The sequence below is a fragment of the Bubalus kerabau genome, chromosome 2, assembly GCF_029407905.1.
Source record: "Bubalus kerabau isolate K-KA32 ecotype Philippines breed swamp buffalo chromosome 2, PCC_UOA_SB_1v2, whole genome shotgun sequence".
Classification (NCBI taxonomy): Eukaryota; Metazoa; Chordata; class Mammalia; order Artiodactyla; family Bovidae; genus Bubalus; species Bubalus kerabau.
In genome coordinates this window covers 81,712,285-81,731,322 of record NC_073625.1, presented here as the reverse complement: position 1 = coordinate 81,731,322, position 19,038 = coordinate 81,712,285, and the positions used below count along the sequence as shown (strand labels likewise).

The 19,038-nt window shown below is 37.4% G+C and overlaps 1 protein-coding gene across 2 annotated transcripts in view; it reads right to left on the bottom strand.

Annotated features, from left to right (window-relative positions):
- CHMP2B (charged multivesicular body protein 2B) overlaps positions 1–18,742 on the bottom strand; it is an 86,964-nt gene extending 68,222 nt beyond the window's left edge. The window contains exon 1 of one of the 2 annotated variants that reach the window (XM_055567839.1): positions 18,734–18,742. Coding sequence is in view for 1 of the 2 variants with exons in the window: in XM_055567836.1 (XP_055423811.1) it covers positions 18,735–18,739 (5 nt within the window). In the remaining variant the exon portion in view is untranslated. The remainder of the gene's footprint in view (positions 1–18,733) is intronic. The other variant, XM_055567836.1, reaches the window with a different exon arrangement.
- Positions 18,743–19,038: the final 296 nt, after the last annotated feature.

Genomic DNA, 19,038 nt, shown 5'->3' with positions numbered 1-19,038 from the left:
AGTCTGACTGCAGGTATCTAAATGACAGCCATATGAGCCAACACAACATCTAGACTTTGTCCAGAGCCATAGCTTTTTGTTTGTGCTTTATTTATATTTATTATAAATTATACTGACAGGGCTTCCCTGATGGCTCAGATGGTAAAGAATCTGCCTGGAATGTGGGAGACCCAGTTTTGATTTCTGGGTCGGAAAGATTCCCTAGAGAAGGAACTGGCAACCCACTCCAGTCTCTTGCCTGGAGAATCCCATGGACAGAGGAGCCTGGTGGACCATGGGGTCACAGAGTCAGACATGACTCAGCGATTAGATGACATGACATTATACAGATACAACCAGATTAATATGGGACTTATATTCTAACTTTAAGATATCAGATTATTTTTTGCTAAAGAATAGTAATGTCATTGATATTTTAACAACAGGAAGCAAAGGATAGTTTCCTTCATTGTTTGCCTTGTATTTTAGAACTTATATAAAATATAAAGGGAGTTGAACAATTTTTTTTGTCCATTTAAAATTACTATTGTACTGCTAATTATAACTATGTGGTAAAATCATTCATTCTAAAATTAAAGATATTCAGACCAAGATATAAGAAAAGATGTTAAATACATTTTAAAAAGGACTATATCAGCAAATGAAGAGTAATAATACCACCATTTACTCTCATATTACACAGTCCATCATTAATGGTTTGAAGAAGTGAAGTCAAGTTGCTCAGTCATGTCCGACTCTTAGCGACTCCATGGACTGTAGCCTACAAGGCTCCTCAGTCCATGGGGTTTTCCAGGCAAGAGTACTGGAAAGGGGTGCCATTTCCTTCTCCAGGGATCTTCCTGACCCAGGGATCGAACCTGGGTCTCCCTCATTGTAGGCAGACGCTTTACCGTCTGAGCTATGCTATGCTAAGTCACTTCAGTCGTGTCTGACTCTGTGCGACCCCATAGATGGCAGCCCACCAGGCTCCCCCGTCCCTGGGATTCTCCAGGCAAGAACACTGGAATGGGTTGCCATTTCCTTCTCCAATGCATGAAAGTGAAAAGTGAAAGTGAAGTCGCTCAGTCGTGTCCGACTCTTAGCGACCCCATGGACTGCAGCCTACCAGGCTCCTCCATCCATGGGATATTCCAGGCAAGAGTACTGGAGTGGGGTGCCATTGCCTTCTCCTACCATCTGAGCTAGATCCACCTAATTTTTATTGGGACCAGCAAAGAGCAAACTGTGCCTAATTATCTAATCTGTACCTGCAGGGTTTTAGTTATGGTCTCTTGTTCAATTAAAAATATTCACATGTAATGCAAGTCTTTCTGTAGATTTATAAAAAATTTGGGGTATATTGACTACTCAGTACAGTTAGTTATTACACTAAGTTACATGTCTCATTTGGAACACTCCCAAAAAGCAATGGTCAGTATAAAAATAGACATCCTGTCTTTGAATGAAAACATTATATTTTATTCATGATAAGATAGAAGTCAACTGAATTCATTCTATCATATTATTAACACTTAATAAAATGATTTTTAAAAGAATAGTATGAGACAATAAGAATTTCATGATTGATTAGCACAAGCAAATCTGGGCATCTTTCACAGTTTCATGTCTAAAATAAGCATAGTGTGTTTATTTCTTTTTATTCATTTAACCACCCCTAATATATTCTATGGCAGACACTGTTATAAGTGCTTATGAATATTAATTCTTTTTTAATTCTCATAGCAACCCTAGAAATATTATGTTCATTCTACAAATGTAAACATTAAGTCAAAGAGAAAAATTAGACAGAGAGGTAAAGAAACTTGACCAGGTTACCTGGTTAGTCAATAGCAGAATATGGATTTTAACTCAGGATATCTATTCTTATCATCTATATTTTAAGGACTATTCTATAACATAATTTTGCTTTCTTAATTGATCACATTGATGTCATGAAATATTTGGTCTCATATCCCAGGAAAAAGACAATATTTCTAAAACCATTAAGATCATTTCCCTGGCATGGGCTATTTTCAGCAATTCTATGTAAGCTTTTGTATGATCTTGCTTTTACAATACTCAGAGCTGATTTTGCCATCCTTAAAGATCTAGAGGGATGATAGATATATAGATGAAGTCTGGAAATGTTTGTCAAATATCTGACATATAGAAAAGTTCTTGAGTACTAGAGTCAATAATATTCCTTACTGCATTATATAATATATATGCATATATATTACATATGTAAAACTAAATTTTGTAGCACAAAAAAACATTCCAAATATTCAATATTCTAGTTGCCTAAAACTCAAAGTGAAGCAACAGATGGAGAGGAGGCTACCGAGAGGCGCCAGGGGTGCTTGCTAATTCTCATGTACTACTGCAGGCACAAGCACTGTATGTAAATTGCCAGTTGTATATTATATTTATCACCAACGTCATCCTTTATCTGCAGGCTATTTTCAGAAGCTAAGTACTCTGCCCAAACTATTAACCACTTCATTTAGTACAAAGTGGAAAGGGGGCTTTTTGAGTAGAAATGTATGGAGGTGGCAGTCGAATTCATAATTTAGCAATGCATCATGAATCCTTAACTTTCTCATTTAAATATTCTACTTTGTGGGCAAATATAGATTCTCTTTCAAAATATGACCATAAAATATTATCTCCAGGAAAGAAAAAAAATTATTCTAATGTGGCATGGCTCCAAGATATTATTTCTCAGTAAACTTTTAGCTATATTTTTCCTTAGGGCAATATTTAATGCTGCCATTATAAAGTATTTTGACAGAACATAATTTCTGTAAACCTAAATGCTTCAAGGGATTTTTTGAGATAAACTCAACCATATTGTGGAAAAATCAAATTAGCTTTTTTAAACGTGGAGTGTTATGTTCAATAGAAGGACATATGATTAATATTCAGACAAGACAATACAATTTTAGCTGAAACAATATTATTCTTGCAATATTCTATTCAAATGAATCCAAATTTTATATGTTAAAGTGAAAAATGTGGACAGATGATGGTTAGAAATGTAAGTGTAGGCATCATCTAGAAACGAATTATTTTTTAAAGTCAAGAAAATGAAATTAAATAGCAAAAGTTTTTGGTGATATAGAATATCAGTATTCTGGCAACAAATATTTGAAGACCCATATGGGTGAAGCAGTAAGAAATAAATCTGGTGGCACAGTAGCAGTCGGTGAAGGTATGCGTTCTTTTCTGTTTCTTTTCCTATTACTTTTCTCTGGGTTTCCCTGGTGGCTCAGATAGTAAAGAATCTGCTTGCAATGCAGAAGATAGGGTTCAATCCCTGGGTCAGGAAGATCCACTGGAGAAGGGAATGGCAACCCACTCCAGCATTCTTGCCTGGAGAATTCCATGGACAGAGAAGACTGCCGGGCCACAGTCCACTAGGTCCAAAGAGTCGGACATGACTGAGAAGATGTTTAAGAAGATGACTTTTCTCCTGACTTGTACCTATGAAAACAGGATGAGGAGGAAAGAGTGACAAGGTTACCTTTAGGCAACTTCAAGGGAGATTATTTATGACAAACATTCAGAGAGAAGTTAAACAGATAATCAGTGTTTCAACACAGAGGTCTTTTTTTCTGGAAGGTTCTGTAGGGCCCACACAGATCAGCTGTGGCATGTACATAGTGAGGAGGATTTATTCTTAGGGTTTATGAGCTTAAGGTCTGCTAGAGAAGTCAACCACAAATAACATAAATTTTCTTCAGCATGCTAGAATGAAAATGAAAAACTAAGCTGTGTTATTGTCTACATTTCAAGGGAAGATGGGAAAAGACTTTGAATTGGACAATTCTGGTTCAGAATGAAAGTAAGAAGTGAAAAACAAGGAAAAATCTAGAAGAGGAAGGATAATCATAAAAAGAGAGACACAAATAATAATGATCCAAAGAAATGCAAGTTAAAACAAGGATGATATATTGTTCTTTGTCCATCAAAATGAAAAGATTTTTTTTAAATGGTAAATTAAAATATTAAGTATGATATAGTGCCATGGTTCTCAAAGAGTGATCCATAGATCCCTGGGACTCCTCCAGAACTTGTCACAGAAACCACATGGTCAAAGCATCTTCTTAACAGCATGATATCACTTGCTCTTTCACTCTCATTATCTCACAGAGTACTGGAGAGTTTTCTGCAGGTTACTTAGTGAGTGATGAGTCATCACTCTGATAACTAGTGAAAACTGTGCTTAGTGGTTTACATCTTTTTCTAGTTTTAATTTCTAATACAGCAAATAGCTCTGACTCATATAAACAAAAGCTTTCTGGGGTCTTCAATAAAAGGATCTGGCAACTAAACAGATTGAGGGCTGCTTATATTGTTGTAACAAGCATATCAACAATCTTTCTGAGTGTGGACTACTTAAAAATCATAGTTTCCTTGGTGTAGTACTTACAGTGATAGCAATAAAATCTCAAGGGATCATCAAAAAGCAGACTAGATATTAATTACAATGATAAACTTCATGCTATTAAAGTAGTAAATATTGGACTTAAAATCAGAAATATTTAATAAACGATACTAAATCCAGGGAATCAAACATTCGAGAATTTAAGAAATGATTTGCAAACAATAGTAGTGTTAAAATAATAAACCTTAATAAAATGACTGTGGTTTATCTGCCTAACAAGGGGGCAGAATGCTTGGAAACAAGTACTGCCATAGGTTCAACTTTGGCTATTATGTGGTACCACCCTTATGGCAGAAAGTGAAGAGGAACTCAAAAGCCTCTTGATGAAAGTGAAAGTGGAGAGTGAAAAAGTTGGCTTAAAGCTCAACTTTCAGAAAATGAAGATCATGGCAACCGGTGCCACCACTTCATGGGAAATAGATGGGGAAACAGTGGAAACAGTGTCAGACTTTATTTTTCTGGGCTCCAAAATCACTACAGATGGTGACTGCAGCCATGAAATTAAAAGACGCTTACTCCTTGGAAGGAAAGTTATGACCAACCTGATAGCATATTCAAAAGCAGAGACATTACTTTGCCAACAAAGGTTTGTCTAGTCAAGGCTATGGTTTTTCCTGTGGTCATGTATTGATGTGAGAGTTGGACTGTGAAGAAGGCTGAGTGCCGAAGAATTGATGCTTTTGAATTGTGGTGTTGGAGAAGACTCGTGAGAGTCTCTTGGACTGCAAGGAGATCCAACCAGTCCATTCTGAAGGAGATCAGCCCTGGGATTCCTTTGGAAGGAATGATGCTAAAGCTGAAACTCCAGTACTTTGGCCACCTCATGCGAAGAGTTGGCTCATTGGAAAAGACTCTGATGCTGGGAGGGATTGGGGGCAGGAGGAGAAGGGGACGACAGAGGATGAGATGGCTGGATGGCATCACTGACTCAATGGACGTGAGTCTCAGTGAACTCTGGGAGTTGGTGATGGACAGGGAGGCCTGGTGTGCTGTGATTCATGGGGTCGCAAAGAGTCGGACACGACTGAGAGACTGATCTGATCTGATCTGATTATGTGGTATTTTACAAAAAACTTAATCTGTTTAAAACACAGACACTATATTAACCATTGGAGCACTATACTGGTCTCCATCAAACAGGGTTGTTGTATTACACAAGATGTTACATGTAGCCTTTAACATGAAGCTTGGATCAATTCAGCTCAGTTCAGTTCAATCACTCAGCTGTGTCCGACTTTTGCAACCTCATGACTGCAGCACACCAGGCTTCCCTGTCCATCACCAACTCCTGGAGCTTACTCAAACTCATGTCCATTGAGTCGGTGATGCCATCCAACCATCTCATCCTCTGTCATGCCCTTCTCCTCCCGCCTTCAATCGTTCCCAGCATCAGGGGCTTTTCAAATGAGTCAGTTCTTCGCATCAAGTGGCCAAAGTATTGGAGTTTCAGCTTCAGCATCAGTCCTTCCAATGAATATTCAGGACTGATTTCCTTTAGGATTGACTGGTTAGATCTCCTTGCACCCCAAGTGATCTCAAAAGTCTTCTGCAACACCAGTTCAAAAGCATCAATTCTTCAGCACTTAGCTTTCTTTATATTCCAACTCTCATTTCCATACATGATTATTGGGAAAACCATAGCTTTTACTAGATGGACGTTTGTGGCCAAAGTAATGTCTCTGCTTTTTAATATGCTATCTAGGTTGGTCATAGCTTTTCTTCCAAAGAGCAAGCGTCTTTTAATTTCATGGCTGCAGTCACCATCTGCAGTGATTTTGGAGCCCCCCAAAATAAAGTCTGCCACTGTTTCCATTGTTTCCCATCTATTTACCATGAAGTGATGGGACTAGATGCCATGATCTTAGTTTACTGAATGTTGAATTTTAAGCCAACTTTTTCACTCTCCTCTTTCACTTTCATCAAGAGGCTTTCTAGGTTCTTCTTCGCTTTCTGTTATAAGTGGGGTGTCATCTGCATATTTGAGGTTATTTATATTTTTCATGGCAATCTTGATTCCAGCTTGTGCTTCATCCAGCCCAGAATTTCTTATGATGTACTCTGCATATAACTTAATTAAGCAGGGTGACAATATTCAGCTTTGAAGTACTCCTTTCCCGATTTGGAACCAGTCTGTTGTTCCATGTCCAGTTCTAAATGTTGCTCCTTGACCTGCATACAGATTTCTCAAGAGGCAGGTCAGGTGGTCTGGAATTCCCATCTCTTTAAGAATTTTCCACAGTTTGTTGTGATCCACACAGTTGTGATCCACACTAATGGCTTTAGTGTAGTCAATGAAGCAGAAGTGGATGTTTTTCTGGAACCCTCCTGCTTTTTCAATGATCCAACAGATGTTGGCAATTTGATCTCTGGTTCCTCTGCCTTTTCTAAATCCAGCCTGAACATCCGGAAGTTCATGGTTCACGTACTGTTGAAGGCTGTCTGGGAGAATTTTGAGCATTACTTTGCTAGCATGTGAGATGAGTGCAATTGTGCGGTAGTTTGAGCATTCTTTGTCATTGCCTTTCTTTGGGATTGGAATGAAACTGACCTTTTCCAGTCCTGAGGCCACTGCTGAGTTTTCCAAATTTGCTGGCATATTGAGTGCAGCACTTTCATAGCATCATCTTTCAGGATTTGAAATAGCTCAATTGGAATTCCATTACCTCCGCTAGCTCTGGTCATAGTGATGCTTCCTAAGGTCCACTTGACTTTGCATTCCAAGATGTCTGGCTGTATGTGAGTGATCATGCCATCGTGATTATCTGAATTGTGGAGATCTTTTTTGTACAGTTCCTCTGTGTATTCTTGCCACCTCTTTTTAATATCTTCTGCTTCTGTTAGGTCCATACCATTTCTGTCCTTTATTGAGCCCATCTTTGCATGAAATATTCCCTTGATATCTCTGATTTTCTTGAAGAGCTCTCTAGTCTTTCCCATTCTATTGTTTTCCTCTATTTCTTTGCAGTGACCACTGAGGAAGACTTTCTTATCTCTCCTTGCTGTTCTTTGAAACTCTGCATTCAAATGGGTATATCTTTCCTTTTCTCCTTTACCTTTCACTTCTCTTCTTTTCTCAGCTATTAGTAAGGCCTCCTCAGACAACCATTTTGCCTTTTTTCATTTCTTTTTTTGGGGGGTGGTCTTGATCCCTGCCTCCTGTACAATGTCACGAACCTCCATCCATAGTTCTTCAGGCACTCTGTCTATCAGATCTAATCCCTTGAATCTATTTGTCAGTTCCACTGTATAATCATAAGGGATTTGATTTAGGTCATATTTGAATGATCTAGTCATTTCCACTACTTTCTTCAACTTAAGTCTGAATTTGGCAATAAGGAGTTCATGATCTGAGCCACAGTCAGCTCCCGGTCTTGTTTTTGCTGACTGTATAGAGCTTTTCCATCTGGCTGCAAAGAATATAATCAATCTGATTTCAGTATTCACTATTCAGTATTCAGTATTCAGCATTCATCTGGTAATGTCCATTTGTACAGTCTTCTCTTCCGTTGTTGGAAGAGGTTTGCTATGACCAGTGTGTTCTCTTGGCAAAACTCTATTAGCCTTTTCCCTGCTTCATTCTGTAATCCAAGGCCAAATTTACCTGTTACTCCAGGTATTTCTGACTCCCTACTTGTGCATTCCAGTCCCCTAAAATGAAAAGGACATCTTTTTTGGGTTTTAGTTCTAGAAGGTCTTGTAGGTCTTCATAGAACCGTTCAACTTCAGCTTTTTAAGCATTACAGGTCGGGGCATAGACTTGGATTACTGTGATATTGAATGGTTTGCCTTGGAAACGAACAGAGATCATTCTGTTGTTTTTGAGATTGCATCCAAGTACTGCATTTCAGATTCTTTTGTTTACTATGATGGCTACTCTATTTCTTCTAAGGGATTCTTGGCCACAGTAGTAGATATAATGGCCATCGGAATTAAATTCACCCATTCCAATACATTTTTGTTCGCTGATTCCTAAAATGCCAATGTTCACTCTTGCCATCTCCTGTTTGATCACTTCCAATTTGCCTTGATTCATGGACCTAACATTCCAGGTCAATATTGCTCATTACAACATCGGACTTTACTTCTATCACCAGTCACATCCATAACTGGGTGCTGTTTTTTTTGGCTCCATCTCTTCATTCTTTCTGGAGTTATTTCTCCGCTTTTCTCTAATAGCATATGGGGCACCTACTGACCTGGGGAGTTCACCTTTCAGTGTCCTATCTTTTTGCCTTTTCATCCTGTTCATGGGGTTCTCAAGGCAAGAATACTGACATGGTTTGCCATTCCGTTCTCTAGTGGACCATGTTTTGTCAGAACTCTACCCCATGACCTGCCCATCTTGGGTGGCCCTACACAGCATGGCTCATAGTTTCCTTGAGTTAGACAAGGTTGTGGTCCATGTGATCAGATTGGTTAGTTTTCTTTGATTGTGATATTCATTCTGTGTGCCCACTGATGGATAAGGATAAGAGGCTTATGGAAGCTTCCTGATGGGAGAGACTGACTGAGGGGAAACTGGGTCTTGTTGTGATGGGCGGGGCTGTGCTCAGTAAATAAATGTTAGTTATTGTAAATATCTATGTAACATATTAAAAATTAAACTAAAAAGTATTTGTTCACTCAACAAATGTTTGTTAGACTTGGGTCACATCTGGAAACAAAATATTCCAAAGGTACCCCTATGGAAAACACATTAGAGATGGTTCTTTTTGGCTATGCGTGGTATAAAACCTGGATCTCCACCACATACAGTCATAAATATGCACACTCACTCACTGCCCTTCTCCATATGCTTAGGAAAGTAGTATGAAAGGAAATACTCTCACATATCAAGGCAATTATATTTTTAAAATATTTTCATGAAAGCTTGTTTTATTTTTATAACCTGAACAAACAGGCATAAGAATGAAAATTCCATGAATATGTTATTTATTCTGAAGACTGTGCAGTTTTCTCATTTTTATGCTGAGATTATGCAGTGGCCTCAAACCCTTTTGAAAGAAAAACACGCCTTAAGACTCCCAATTCCCATGACAAAGCTGTTATCTTTAATCCCTCCTTCATTCTAGGTATCCACATCCAGCATGCCACCAAGTCCTGTCAGAACCTTCTAAATATCTTTAAGTATCTCCCAGTTTTGTCCTCTCTCCACCTTCTCTTCTCCTGTTTAGCAGAAATCTAAATCCTCAGCTTTTGATGTGTTGCTTCTGACTGTGATCCTTGCCACATTCTCATCCTTTCCCATACTCATCCTCCACAGAGTTCCCAGGAGCCCTTCCTAAAAGTCCTGCCTATTTATGTCATTCCCTTGCCTAAAATTTTTCAAAAATTATTTTGTTCATGTAAGATGGCTCTTCTAATCTGATCCCTGATTACTTTTCCAGCTCCATAACTTATCCTATCTGCAGTCTACCAAATCATTTGCTTTTTCAATTACCTCACACATCCTTTCAAAGGTCAGTGCCTCTGTTCTGCTTATCACCCCTCCTGGAATACGTGTCACCACCTATGAACTTCATGAACTTATCAACAGCTCAGTTTTCAAGATTCATTCCCTTGTCTCTTATGCCCTTCTCTCTTCTCTCTGTCATCTCCTAAGAGGACTTTGGGTGTTCTTTCTCCATGCTCCCAGAACACCACTATCCTAACTTTGCACTGTGACTGTTAGCAATCTCCTTTTAGCACCTTTAAGCTTTCTTGTCCTCAGAACCAAAGCATCTGGCACTTGAAGGTTATCATAAAATATCTTTCCTTCATGAACATTTCCCTTCTCTGAGCTGCATTTCTCTTCTGAGTTTCTCTCTTGGTAGAAGGTTCCTCTAAAGTACATCAAGAGTGGAGGTGAATGGTTTAATCTGGGAGTTCCCTTTAAGTATGGAGTACAGATGAGGAGGGACTTTGTAACCTGTGGAAAGAACTTAATTCCCAAATTCTCAATCTTTTTTCCAGAGAAAGGTCAACTCTCTTCTCTAAAGGTTGTTGTGAGAATTAAATATTTTTCGGAAATTACTTAGCACAGTGTCTGGCACAGGAAGGAACTCAATAGGCCTTTACTGTTATTATTACTTGTATCCTTGTTGCTGTTGATGTTGTTATTTACTTGCTAAGTTGTGTCCGACTCTTTTGTAACCCCATGGACTGTAGCCTGCAAGGGTCCTCTGTCTGTGGGATTCTCCAAGCTAGAATACTGGAGTGGCTTGGGGTTTCCTCGTTTAAGGGATCTTTCCAAATAAGGGACTGAACATGTGTCTCCTCATTGGAAGGTGGATTTTTACCACTGAGCCACCAAGGAAGCCCCTGTATTCTTCTATATCTTACTAAAAACTCTATTGTTAGCCCCAATCCTTTTGCTTGTGCATCCTGTTTCGGCTATTTTTTGACTCTAATATTTGAACTACACATTTTATTGGTAAATAACTTATGTATTGCTTATATTGCAAGGCCAGTACTTGATATCCTATCATTAAATTGCATTATTTTTTAAAATAATTGACTTTATAATTAAAAATGTAATATCTTATAAATGGTGTTAAGTAACAAGATGTAATACATGCTTTTAAAACTATATTTTAATGTAAAATATAGTTTTAGAAGCCAGAACAGACTTTTTGGCCAACCCAATAAATTAAACTTTAAATATATAAAAATCAAATTATAGACAAGTCAACATCAAAGAGGTAATTTCTAAATAGAGGAATAACACAGGAAATATGATGAAGATATAATGTATTTGATTTTAAAAGCACATAAAACTTAAAAGAATATAGACTAACAAGCCCCTAATAAGTGATGAAAAGCCATGACAAGCACTTTGCGTAGCAGAAAATGAATTAGTAAACATGGAAACATGTTGAACCTCATCAATAATAAAAGAAACATGAAACCTGAATACAAATAATACATTTTTAGAAGTACAGCAAAGATGTAAAATAATTAAAATGCTCTTTGCTACTAAGAATGAGTTGGAACTTTTAACCAATATGCTTAAAATTAAAAGAAATATTTGGCAAAGCAATTTAGCTTTGTGTGTGTGTGTGTGTGTTTTTAAGTTTACTCTCTTTACCCAATAATCCCAATCTTCAGAAATTCCTTGCTTGAGAAGGAGAATAATGAGCTTTAGTATACATTGATAAAGCATCCTGATTAAAGATGTTTCAGAATGCTTATGCATTTGCCTAGCTCAAATGCAAAAGAACATTCTATTTTTAGCCTATTTTCTTATTTAATTTGCCATCATTTTAAATTACTCTTTAAGTCAATTAATCTGTTACCCAATAAATCCAAGATGAAAATAATAATTTTGTATTACTATGTTTAAAAATACATGAATTTCATTCTGAGGTCTATAGTATTATTATCTGAATTACTTTTTTATGACATTTTTTTAACCCTTAGAATTACATTTCTAGATCATATTGTGAACTCATTGCCAGACTAGTACTTGCTAAAGAGCAAAGCTATTCTCCTTTGTCCCTATACCGTCTGTCCTTACCAGGGAACCTGGCATGGTGAACACATGTATTATATTTGTTGATTGAGTGTATGAATGAACATCTTCTAAATATTTATATCTTCTTTTAGAAATTTTGCTTTATCTTTTCTTCAAGGTTGTATTCTTTGTGTTTTAGATTAGTTGTTTCTATTTAAATATATTCAGACCCTAAGGGATTATATTCATCTAATTTTATTCAGATGGTTCCAATCTTAAAAACAAACACAATCTTTCAAATCATCTACCGTTACTAATTTTTGGCCATTTTCCATATTTCTTTTCCTTTGTCTCAACTTCTGGGATATTATATTGGTCTGATTTTTCAAAGCTAAGCCACAGCCTTAGCGACAGAATTAAAAGTTGGGAGGAATTTTTAGAGACCTAGTAATCTTGTATGTAAATTTAGAGATGAAATAATTGTATATTAAGTAATTTGCTCATGATTCTAAAAATACATAACGGCAAAGTTGGGACTAAAACCCATTGCTTCAGTCTTCTTTCCATTATAAGCCTAAATTTTGAAAGTCCCTCCCCCCTTTTTTTTTCTTTAAGCTGTTCTTTTCAAAAACCATTTATTGAGAGCACACTTTTTGCCTGGCCCTGTGAGGGTCATGATTAATAAACAAGAACACCGGGAAAGGTCATTGTTTGATTTGAATAGACATGTGTGGCAGTTAGAAATATGGAAATGTTCTCTCTCCCACGTGTAATACTTTTCAAATCTTCTCAGATTTGTTGTTTTGCATCCTAAACAAGCTGATTCAGCCTAGTATTCAACACTGAATTTCTTTACTACTTTTTAAATTATAGTCTTCCCTTGAGAAACTTGATTAATTCATATTGCTGAAATTATCACCTTAGTGCAAATGACATATGGTTTCATTCTGTTTCTAGTCTCTCTGGTTTGGAACACATTTTTGAAACACTAATAGATTTCTTATCCTGGAAGCCTCTTAATGCTTTGACATTAAACATAGGCATTACAAAACGTAGCAGTGTTAATTGAGAATGGTAATCAGGATGTCACCACTGGGTCCTATTTCCTGAGAGTTAATGTAGCTCAATTATGTGTGGTATCCTTAGAATGGAAGTTTAACAATGAGCTATTGTTTTAATTTTATATTATTTCTATGCAAAACTGTGCTCTTTGTAAAATAACAGTATTTAAAGTTTGCAAAATATAAGTAATATTTAATTGCTACCATAGCTGATGCTAGTGTTTACCAACATTTTGGAGGTCTTTTTTTTTTCAAGTTTAATCCTTATAAAGGATATTTAAAAATTTTAAATGCACATATTCCTTGTAATATTTGTTTTTACTATTTAAAGAAAGCCATTTCCCCTTAAGCTTGAGAATTCAGTTAAATATTTTTTAAAAATTGCCAATCAACAGAACTAAACAATAGTAATAGCTTCTTGCACTAAAATATCCATTTTAAATATATCAGGTTTAAATCTAAGATTCTTCTAAACCAAATTTGTTTTCTCCTGCTCTACACTGACTCTACCTTTGTGATAATACCTCCAGAGAGTGAAACTGGGACCAGTGTAGAAATATCAGACATTGAAAGGGCTGTCCACAGAAGACAGTGAGTTCATTGTGATGAAAATGATCAAGGTCAGTGTTATTTTTGACTCTGGCAGGATACTGCACAACCTGTATCTTTAAAATTCAATGAGACAGATAGGAATGATGAGTACTAAATGTCCTCTTGGAATACTGGGAAAAGCATATTTTATGCCAGAAAATCTTTCTGGAAGCAACTGGTGATTTGTCTTTTCAGTACTTGATTATGGTTCTTTTCCTTATATTTTTGGTTTGTTTTTAGAGAAAGATGTCCACATTTCATGCTTTGCTTTTTCGTTCGTCATTTTCTTTCTATGCTAGTCATTTTCTATCTATCCTCTCAACATTACTCCTCTACCTATTACAACTTGGATTTTGTCTCTCTCTTTACCTCCCTCACCCCAAGCTATATAATACTTTTTGGTTTTGTCCATTCAGAGGCTTAATTTATTTGCTAAAATTAGCCTATGGAACAGTTATCTTGATTCAGCTCTTGATCTGTGTATCAGGTTGGCAAGTTTTAGCCACAAATTACAGAACATGTCAGTTTACAGCAGCTTACACACCGAGTTAGGAAATTATTTCATGTAACCAAAGTCCATACATCTGGAGAAGGGAATGGCTTGCTCACTCCAGTATTCTTGCCTAGAGAATTCCATGGACAGAGGAGCCTGACGGGCTACAGTCCATAGAGTCACAAAGAGTTGGACACAACTGAGGGACTAACACCAAATCCATACACAGAGCAGGCCATAGAACAGTATGATCGGATATTCAGCAATGTCTTTCAGTGTGTTTCCTCTATCATTCTGCAATTCTCAGTGTCAGCTTCACACTGAGATAATTCATTTGTGTTTGCATGACAAAAGGCAAGGGTTGTACATTTTTTGGAAAGAAAATCTCCAAATGTCCTCAGCTGACTTCTCATGTCCCACAAGTTTAGCTTGGATATTGGACGTGGGATTTCCATGACTGATTTAGAACATCCATTCAGGCTTCAACTACTAGCATATGGACTCAGTGAGAATGTATACTATCTAACTCATGACTATTCCCAATGCCTAGGTATTTTCGGGCACATAATAGGCTTTCACCTTATAATTTTGAATAGATATTCAAATCCTCATGACTACTACATATGGCAGGTAACTACAGATGATGTTCCCAGATATCAGCTAAAAGACCATCTGCCCATTATCTCCCCGTGCTTTCTTCCTCTCCTTGAAATCCCCATCCATACAATCTGCCCTGCTTTAACTCCTAGACCTACCTGGACTTTAGAGTTTGTTAGCCCTTTTTCTGTCTTTAAGACCTTTATTAATATGGATGGAATTAACAATACTACCTTAAAGAGTGATTGTGAGGATTAGAAAAAAAAAATATATGCAAAGCATCTGACACTGTGCCAGATGTACAGATGGAATTTGATCAGTGGTGGTGGTATTTTCTGTTTTCTTTGTACCAGACTAAGATTATGATATTATTTCTTCCCAGGCTCTTCCCTGTGCCACTAGTTATATTTGTGACAAATCTGACCTGAGTCCATGATTCACGGGGCTGAAAACTTGGACCTCACCTGGTTTTCAAGTTCCTGCTCTGAAGATGTTTCTGGCACCAGAATATCTATACTCAAGGTCCTAACTGTTCTTGTCTCTGGCTTCAGCTTTTGATTTGGTTTCGATCTTAATTGATGCTCTCATTGCTAATTCCTTAATGCCCAGAGGTGCTCACTCTTGTTTTGTTCTGATCTGCTCCATACGTGGGAGCTGGAATTGCCTCAGAACTCAGTTGACAATTTGGGTTTTCATTTTTAAGGACTGACATGCTCAAGGTCAGTGTCTTCCTGCCTAAATGGACATCCAAATGTCATCTAACTAGATTACCCGTCTTCATGCTTGTCTATCTTACTCGTATATCTCATTTCTAAAGCTTCAAACCTCAAACCTAGGTGTTGCATGAAAATCATTATATTTTGTAATTCTATGACTATGTACTCTGCAGAATGGCTCTGGGCTTCAGAATATACCAGATATAATAGTGTAAACACAATAAAAAATAAAATCCATGTCAAAAGCCTAAGAACAAATTTAAAATCTGAGCTAACAAAAATATAGGATTTCCTGCCCTAAATGCAGGAAATTCCTAGGGCTTTTATGTCAGCTGAAAATACAACAAAAAGATGGGTAAACATATGGCTGGTGTAGTGCCTACTTGTTATTCAGTGCTACCTTGAAAAATAAAAAAAACCCCTTTCATATATAGCCTTGATTTCAATTGGAATATCAGACTCAGACTCAAGGGTTTGATTTTGTAACTGAGACAACATATGTCACCAGGGCTTCCCTGGTGGCTCAGAGTTTAAAGCGTCTGCCTGCAATGAGGGAGACCTGGGTTCAATCCCTGGGTCAGGAAGATCCCCTGGAGAAGGAAATGGCACCCCACTCCAGTATTCTTGCCTGGAGAATCCCATGGGCAGAGGAGCCTGGTGGCCTACAGTCCATGGGGTTGCAAAGAGTCGGACACGACTGAGCGACTTCACTTTCACTTTCATGTCACTTTTAGTGGTGGGAATTGAGTCGATAATCTTATGTCTACTTTTTCATCTGCAGTATAGGAATCTGGACTATTTAAATAACCCCTTTTCTTGCACTGGCGATGCTTAGTTATTAAGTTTATTTCCAGAGGTCTATCTACTCTGGTTCTACAGAAAGCAAATGGTCCCATGATGCCTACACGCCTGCATTCTTGACATGGAGTGACTGCACCCTCTTCCTTTTATGGATAAGGGCATCCCTGGGCACTCTACAAAAATGTTAACTGAAATCAAATCCTCAATTGGCTCTCTATTCTTACTTGAGTAACACACCCTATTTTCAAAGAAATGCTGACATGTGGAAGATTAGCATGAAGGTGAGAGGGAAGAAAGAAATCAAGGCAGTAAACCCTAAACTTATGTATGTGTTGAATATTTCATGGGTAACTGCATAGGGATTGTGTTTTTTTAAAGTATGTGTAACATCTGGTTCTTTTCTTCACTGAACTCATGTGCAGTGCTTTTTTTTATACTTAAGAACAGATTTTCTATTGTTTCAGAAATAATTTTGCTTTTGTACCAAAGGCATTTGTATTAACTCAATATGGTGCAGTAAAAGTATTTCGTGGAATGGATTTGACCATATTGTTTATTGATCTCTCCACTTATTTGCTTTATGTTTATCTTTAGCCAGCTATCACATCAAGTTTTTTTGGCATTTATCTGGATGCAGAAATTAGATATCAAAGGAAACCCTACAATTCATGTGGCTTTTTTGTTGGTTTTTGGTTTCTGCCTTTTTGTTTTGGTGTTTGGAATGCAGGAGGTAGGAGGGAAAAGTAGAATTTAACGTCACTTCATTTTGCAAGAAAGAAACATATATATGCAAATACTTCTGTTACTGCTCTCCACTTAACAAAGCAACAGCGATGCTGTGAGTATATGAAGCTTGTCAGTAAATAGTAGACCAGCAGAAGGACTCTGTTCCATCTTAGGGCTGCATTTTTGCTGCACTGGTTGATGGACAGAAAACAGACCTGAAATATTTTTGAATATGTGGGAAGAAAAACTGATTAAAATCTGAACCTGTCAGTTTTATAAACAGAAAAATGTAGAATATTTTCAATTTCATGATAATTATGACTTCTGTTTACACTTACAGTCTTAACTTCCATTGTGATATAGGATGGAAACCTCACCCTATGCTTAGTGATCAAGCCCAGTGTTCTCTCTCGACCCGTAGACACCCTGCAAAGTATCAATCTTGTATATTTGCCTTCAGGCTAAATTTCTGTTCTGCTCCACTGTTAACTCAAAATGAGCATGCCAAACCTGAAATCAGTGTTTGTTTCCCACAAAACTAGCATTTTCTTCAACTTCTTTTAACAGTGGACCCATCACTTCACCATTTCTGCTGCTTACTGCACGTCACGTAATTCACATCACCTGCTTAGATCTTCTAACTGGATCAGAAAACTGGTATTTTGATTGATGGATTTTAATACATACCATCTGAAAATATATTTTAATACATACCTCCCTTGCTCAAATATTTTCAGTGATTTTCAGTGATTATTTGTCTCCTAAAGAGTAATTCATAATTTTCAAGCTTGGCATGAATAGTTCTACACAATCCAGGCATAATGTACCTAAGAGTGCACCACTTGTCACTGTAGAGTGCTTTTGTAGAGACACCCTTGCTGTGACATCTATGGCTGTGAATGCTACATTTAAGCTGGGTCGTATTTTCATCCCTTCCAAGTTTATGACTCTATGATTCACAACTTTTTTACTTTAATTCTCACTTTTTCCCACTATTCCTGACACAAATGTTATTTATGTTTAATTAATATACATGTTGGATAGAAAACAATGTTTGAGGTGTGCATTCCACATAACTGAGACTAGATTACCTGTTAAAGACTATTTTAAATTTCACCTCATTCACTCATTTCTTCCTGGCTACCTAACCCCATGTTTCTGACCTTATGTTGCATTTACTGTCAGAATCTCTTACTTAGTATTATAATTTATTGGTGTGAATTACTATTTGTTTTTCTAGTAGTGTGTACTTCTGATGGTAGATTGTAAGATCCTGAGTAAACACAGTGTCTTATGTCACTTTGTTTCCCCATCTCGTGTACAATCTTCCATAGTATCCATATTACAGATACCCGTTGAATATTTCTGGATGATTCAATGATCCTTTAACTTTACCATCTATATGAATCCTAGTTAATTTTCCACACCTATTAGCAATCTGCCTGCTGCATTTGAACTTGCCTGATTATGAAACCTAAGTAACTTGACATTCTCAAAGTTCTTTCAAACTTTTAGCCAGTTTCATTTTTTATTGTCACCACCAATAATTTTTTTCTCTCTCTCTCACTCCCTCTGTCTCCTTTTAAAGATTCTAGACATATTGTAAGTATGTATTGTAAGTATCTATGATTGGCTGGTAACTCCTCTGGAAATATCTCTTTCTCCAGGTCACAAATCTGTAGACGTCTATGAAAGTGTTCTGCAACAAAATTGGGTGATCAGTATCTCTGGGACTGAACAGTAGTGTGCATACAACCATGGAGTACAGTTCTTTAACTCCAAGAAAGTAGGTCCCATAAAACCCAAACTAAAGGGCTATTCAAATAGCTCAGTGAGAATTTGCCAACCAGCTAGAAGATCGAGGTGACAGCTCTCCACTAAGATACACCGCCCCATGTACTCTGCTCCTCTGCGTGCTGCTGTTGAGTATGGGGAATTTGGCACATGTTTATCAGACCAGCCAAAAACCTGCATGGTGAGGAGATAATTCAGAAACCATGGGTCACACGACCAGATGAGCAGTCTCCGTTATCGTAATGCAGGCATCCCCAGTGACTAGCCACACATTTTTACACGACTTTATTCACTAATTTCGTGCCAAAGAAAGATGACAGATGGAAGGTCCCATGTAGACACTGTGCCAAATGGACGTGGCGCCACTGCTACCCGAAAGTGTCAGTCCTAGTAGACCGGGG